This window comes from Otolemur garnettii, unplaced genomic scaffold (assembly GCF_000181295.1).
Source record: "Otolemur garnettii isolate 467f Iridium unplaced genomic scaffold, OtoGar3 scaffold00236, whole genome shotgun sequence".
Classification (NCBI taxonomy): domain Eukaryota; kingdom Metazoa; phylum Chordata; class Mammalia; order Primates; family Galagidae; genus Otolemur; species Otolemur garnettii.
The window spans coordinates 23,371-29,434 of record NW_003852631.1 but is presented as its reverse complement, the minus strand read 5'-3'; the positions used below and the strand labels follow the sequence as shown (position 1 = coordinate 29,434).

General features: G+C 33.5%; 1 protein-coding gene across 1 annotated transcript in view; it reads left to right on the top strand.

Moving 5' to 3' along the window:
* LOC100965910 (arylacetamide deacetylase-like) overlaps positions 1-6,064 on the top strand; it is a gene marked incomplete at its 3' end in the record, with an annotated part of 29,337 nt that overhangs the window by 7,010 nt on the left and 16,263 nt on the right. The window contains exons 3-4 of the mRNA XM_003802198.1: positions 1,883-1,952; positions 2,991-3,162. Coding sequence (XP_003802246.1) covers positions 1,883-1,952; positions 2,991-3,162 — 242 coding nt within the window. The remainder of the gene's footprint in view (positions 1-1,882; positions 1,953-2,990; positions 3,163-6,064) is intronic.

Here is a 6,064-nt window from a genome sequence, read left to right as displayed (position 1 = left end):
TATTATATATTTTATTTTATGCATTCATATAACTTGATAAACATATGTAATAAAATATTTTACCATATATAATTTTATTTGATATATAATTTGAAGTTTTAAATTTTATTTACAAATCTGTTTTATATTATGTATATTTAATATTATATACATTTTATATTTGTGTAGGGGAGGTCAATGAACATAATTATAAGCTGAAATTAGGATGGTGGAAAGATAGGTATGTTGGAGAAATCTGTGGAGTGAGGGCTGGAGGAAGGGGTAGGGATCTGACCTAGGGAATATGGAAGGGAAGGGATTCCCTCTACCGGGAGAGGATTGGCAACACATGAGAGCAGGAGCAGGTCTGCCTTGATGAAAGGAAAGGAGGTAGTGAAGGGTATTGATATAGACTGGGACTGTAAATTGGAGTAGTAACTAAGAGGATTTTGACTATCACTTTCTATAAATTCAGGCAGTATAGTCATCAGCTGACAATGGAGTGATGTTCCTTACACAAAATCTGACTATGAGACAACATAATTTCCACAAACTTTGCACCCCAAATACATTTTTGTTTGTTTGTTTGAGACAGAGTCTGACTCTGTCACCCTGTAGAGTGCTGTGGTGACATCATAGCTCATAGCAATTTCAAACTCTTAAGTTCAAGTGCCTCCCAAGTAGCAGGGACTGCAGGCATGCATCGCTATGCCTAGCTGGTTTTCCTATTTTCAGTAGAGAAAGGGGGTCTCATTCTTGCTCGGGCTGCTCTTGAACTCCAGAGCTCAGGCGTGGCTTACCAGAATGCTAGGATTACGGGTCTGAGCCACCATGCCCAGCCCAAACTATCTCTTTAAAAACTTTTCAATCAATGGATCCCTGAAAAATAGTTATGTTTACTAAGGTAGAGGAATTAAATAAGGATAAACTCTGAAACCAAACATCATTTGCATAATGCTTCCTGTTTCACAATTAAAGAGAAACACAGAAATGTATATTCTAATCCAAAATACAAGCATGACTTTGTATAATAAAGATGAAATAAAAGTTTAAGGTGTTGTGTGTATTTGACATTTAAAGAATATTTAGCACTTGATTTTGGAACTATCAGAAGATAATACCTATTCTTCTTTTCGTGGCCCCCAAGATAAGGTTTTTGTGAGAACGTAATAATCCTGACACTTTCCGTCTAGCACTTTTTGATCTCTCCAAACACCTATTACTGCCAAATTCTGTTTTATCTTTAAAAAAATGTTCTTATTTGCAAAAAGGTGCACGTGCCCAAGTCAAACGGCAAACATGTGCAGCTCCTTCTCAGTTTATATACATGCCAACCAGCCAAACCAAACAGAAAACATATTCCTCCTTATCTGCCTAGAAAGTCTGAATATATAAATCAAGTCCCAGTTCTCTCTGCCTCTTCTTTACTCTTCAATCTCTCTCTGATCTAATCCTATTTCCAAAGCGCTCTTTCTGACCCTTCCATTAAAGCAGTGATTATTTTGCATTATTGCTTTTGGTTTTTATGCTTGCCCCTCCCTGTCCCTATGCACAGTAGACTGTGATTTCCTTACAGTCAGGGAGTTGATACTTGTGTCTTTGTATTTTGAACACCCAACACCTGCTAAATGAAGGAAGCAGAGATTAATCTTGAGGAGAATAAAACTGGTTTAAATTATCCAGTGAAAAGGTGTAGTGAAGGATAAGAAAACTGGCAATGCACATGTAAAATGATCACTGAACAGAATTCATGTTCTAGTGCTATAATGAAATATTAGAAATGTTAGAAATATTTTCTCTAAAACATGTGAATGAGGAACAAGGTGCATTAGTAGGCTTTCTACTGAAAGAAATACCCATTGATTCATTTGTCAGTCTGTGATTTTATTTTCTTTTATTTCAGCTTTTTTTAATTATGACTTTATGTCCAGGCGGACAGCTGACAGACTTGATGCTGTTGTTGTATCAACCAAGTAAGACCACTGTTGGTTTCTCGGAACTCTGGTCAGGTAGTTTATGCTCAGCTATTCTTTGTCATTACTTGATTGTGCTAAGAGAGTTTCAAGTGAAATTGAGAGGGTGAGCATAGAGAAAGTGAAATTGAGTGTAACAGGAACAGTCAGAGAGAAAATAACATTAGATTAAACAGGAATCAAAAACAGGAAGTTTACAAAGAACTAGAATAAAATTAAATTATTACATCTCGTGGTCAAATTATCTCTGTGGTGATTCTAGTCTAGCTTTCATTAGCAGAGAAAATAAAATTAAACGCTTCTGAATCAGAGAAGCAAGTTACAATTTTGATACTAAATTGATTCTGTGACCTTCAGTAAGTTGAATACTATCCCCTTAGCGCCATTTCCTCACCTATAAACTGAGAATCATATGATATTTTCTACCTAAGAGGGTTGTTTTGAAGATAAGATGATGAAATACATTTAAAGCAGTACAGTGTAAGTCATAGTGTCACCCTTGATTAAAACAATTAGTCACCAAATTGCACATAGAAAACAGGAAAAATCCATCTTCAAAAAGCATTCTAGGTCAATAATTAATAGAAAATAATTCCAATGGGAATGACTAGAAATATGACTAAGTTATCAAAAAACGTGGTTTCATGGTGTGGTGACCACATGCCAAGTTGATCATTATAGTAAATTAGAACAGAATCATTCCTAAGATTTCTTTTGCCTTTTATTGGTTACCACCAAGTATAATGATTATAAAACCCAGCATTCTTGGAGGTATTTAATTCAGAGAATGTAACATCTCTTTTTTTTTCTTGAGCTGGGTCCAAGTTTTGTATTTCAGCCTCGTAAAAAATGACATTTATAAAAATTTTTGTATCAAGCATCACCATAAAGGATGAAGTTTGCCTTTGGATTGATAATGAGTCAAAAGTCAGGTTTGCTAGAGAAAAAAATCTTACTTTTGATTTTAGAGTTAAACACACCCACATTTTTCCTTTAGATTATAAATAATTGACTTAAAAGTTGTTATTCTGCCCACAGCTACAGACTAGCTCCTAAATACCATTTTCCAAATCAATTTGAAGACGTATATAATGCCTTAAAGTGGTTCTTGCATCAAGATGTTCTCGAAATATATGGTGTTGATCCTGAAAGAGTTGGTGTTTCTGGAGACAGTGCTGGTGGAAATTTAGCTGCAGCAGTGGCTCAGCAGGTATGATACTTAGATTTATTTTATTTTGGAAAATGTCCTACACTTAAACATATTGATGTCAGACATTAAACTATCAGTGCAAGTATATAATGACGTTAATATATCAAACCTTAGGGGTGCACAGAGATTAACATTAGGAACATTTACCTGTCTAGTTCTTCTATCCCTGCCTCATGTCAGGTTTCTTTACTTTTTAAAATCAAATGATAAAATACTCTTTCTATATCATTGGTTGCAGGATGATTATTATGATCGATGAAGTGCCCTATTGTTTTATTAAGGGAGGTATTTATAAAATCAATTAAGGACATCAATCTCTATAACTAGAGCATCAGATGATTCTGGTATTCTGCAATAGAGTATGCCAAAACCTGCACAAAGACTTTTGCTATTGTAATAATCAAATTGCTCATTAAAAAATAGTTACCAGGCTCGAGGCCTGTGGCTCAAGAGGCTAAGGTGCCAGCCACATACACCTGAGCTGGTGGGTTTGAATCCAGCCTGGGCCCGCCAAACAACAATGATAGCTGCAACCAAGAAATAGCCAGGCGTTGTGGTGGGCACCTGTAGTCCCAGCTACTTGGGAGGCAGAGATAGGAGCATCATTTAAGCCCAGGAGTTGGAGGTTGGTGTGAGCTGTGATGTCATGGCACTCTACCCAGGGTGACAGCTTGAGGCTCTGTCTCCAAAAAAAAAAAAAAAAGTTCCCAGATTCATAGATACTATTTACTTGCAGAGGAAATCAATTTTCAGATACTAATTGTTCATGCTAGTTATATGACATTTAGTTAATGCCATCCACTTATTAGCTATCAATTTAAAGTATTACATTATTACAATTATCCTACTAGATTATGAACAAAATTGATTTCGATACTGGTTTTCTGACCTAAGAAATAAACCAGATACTGATGTCCTAGAAGCAATGTTCTTACAGGAAAAAAAAAAAATTATATAGACTTTGAAAATTAATGTCTCCAATTTGATAACTGACTCTAATCACAAATATTGCCTATAAACTTATTGTGTAATAAACTATTGCTATTTATGTTAACTTTATTATTTTTAACGTGTATAGATTTTGGCTATTGCTATATGTAAGATAACCTTCCCATGATTTCTAGCCAAAGGAAAAATCCAAATTCTGTGATTTATTCTACTATACTATAGAACAGATACATGCTACTTCCCCCAAATTAAATTTTACACAGCCTAGTCATTGTAATTCTGAGAAGCATTCTAATGTAGACTAAACACTCCATCATGAGGCATGAATTTTTGGAGCTAAAGCAAAAGCTGGCTTGGATAAGTCGTGTCATCTCTTCAAATATCAGTTGCTTTTTACTGTGCTACGTAATGTCTCTTCTTTTACATAATTCAGGCTTCCTTAATGATGAACTAGTTCACCCTGACTCACAATTATTAAAAATATGGATAAAATGCCTTTTAATAGTCTGTAAAGCGCCAAAGATATAGGTTAGGCAATAAGATAGGGAAAATTATGCAAAATAAAGCATGAAGATCCTAAAAGATAAAGAGTATAGTGAATACAGTCTGAAAATCTAATAGTGTTTTACATGTTATGCCAAAGACAGAGAGGGCGGAAGAAAGGAATATTTAAACATATAACATTACAGCATTTTGAAGCACTGATGAAACCTATCGAACTATAGATAGAGCCTATGAACCCTAAGTATCATTTCTGAAAATGTCAAAAATAAATAAATAAAAGAAATCTACATACGGAAATAGCAAAACAAACAGGTAGACAGCCAAAAAGCACAAAGAAATAGAAAATATCCAAAAAAAAAAAAAAGTACCTTCATAGAAGCACCAGCTATTCTGTTAATTTACTAGTCAATAGTAACAAAGTAAGCCAGTAAAACAATGCTATCAATACATAGAAAAAAAATGAATTCCAATCTAATTTATGCCCCCACAGAAACAGATATGGATAAATCCTAGGAATTTAGATAGTTTAAAATAAAATATTAAATATTTCAATTAAAAAGTAAAATATAAGAAAAAAGTTGTTATAAGTTGAGAGGAGTGGGAAGAATAGATTTTCAGTGTTATAACCTTTTTCAATTTTCCAAAAGAAAATAGGCCAATTAAAATTGGCCACTGCTAAGTTCATTTTCCTCTGAGAAGTTAAGGATATACATTGTAACTTTTAGGGTAACCATTTAAAGTATGGGAACAATTTATATTATAAGAAAAAATAGACTAATTAAAAGGCCTGCAAATCAGATATAAGACAAACATAGAAAAAAAGGAAAAGAAGGATGAATAAAGAGATAGAGTGAAACCAAACATTTTAGTTGGCAGGTAAATAAAATTACTCTAAATGATCTGGTTATAAATCTAAGATTACCAGAGTCACCGAAGAAACAGTTTCTGTTCATATGGTTTATAAGTTTAAAAATGTTAAGTAAATAGAAAATTTGAAAGTACATGAGTGGAAAATACATACCCTGAAATGTCATCTAAAAATATTGGTAGGTTAAAATAGGTCACATCATTATAGAAAAGGCTTAAATCACCAAGAAAATATAATAATTCTAATGTATGGATTCAATCATATGGCCTTAAAATAAATGAAGAAAATATTGAAGGAAGTACAGGGGAAAATACACAAGCTCACAATCAGAGTGAGAGATTTCAAAATACCTCTTTTAACAGTTAAGAGAACAAGCAGACAGAAATAATAGTAAGAGGAGAAATACAGGTAAGAGGTTTAATGTAAAGGATGGTAAAGAAGAGAACAAGCAAGTGCATAATGATCATTTTTTTATGTTAAACTATTTTCTTTTATTTTTATTAAGTCATATACACATAGATCATGAATACATTTATGCATATGTGGGGTACAATGTGTTGATTTTTTTATACAATCTGACGT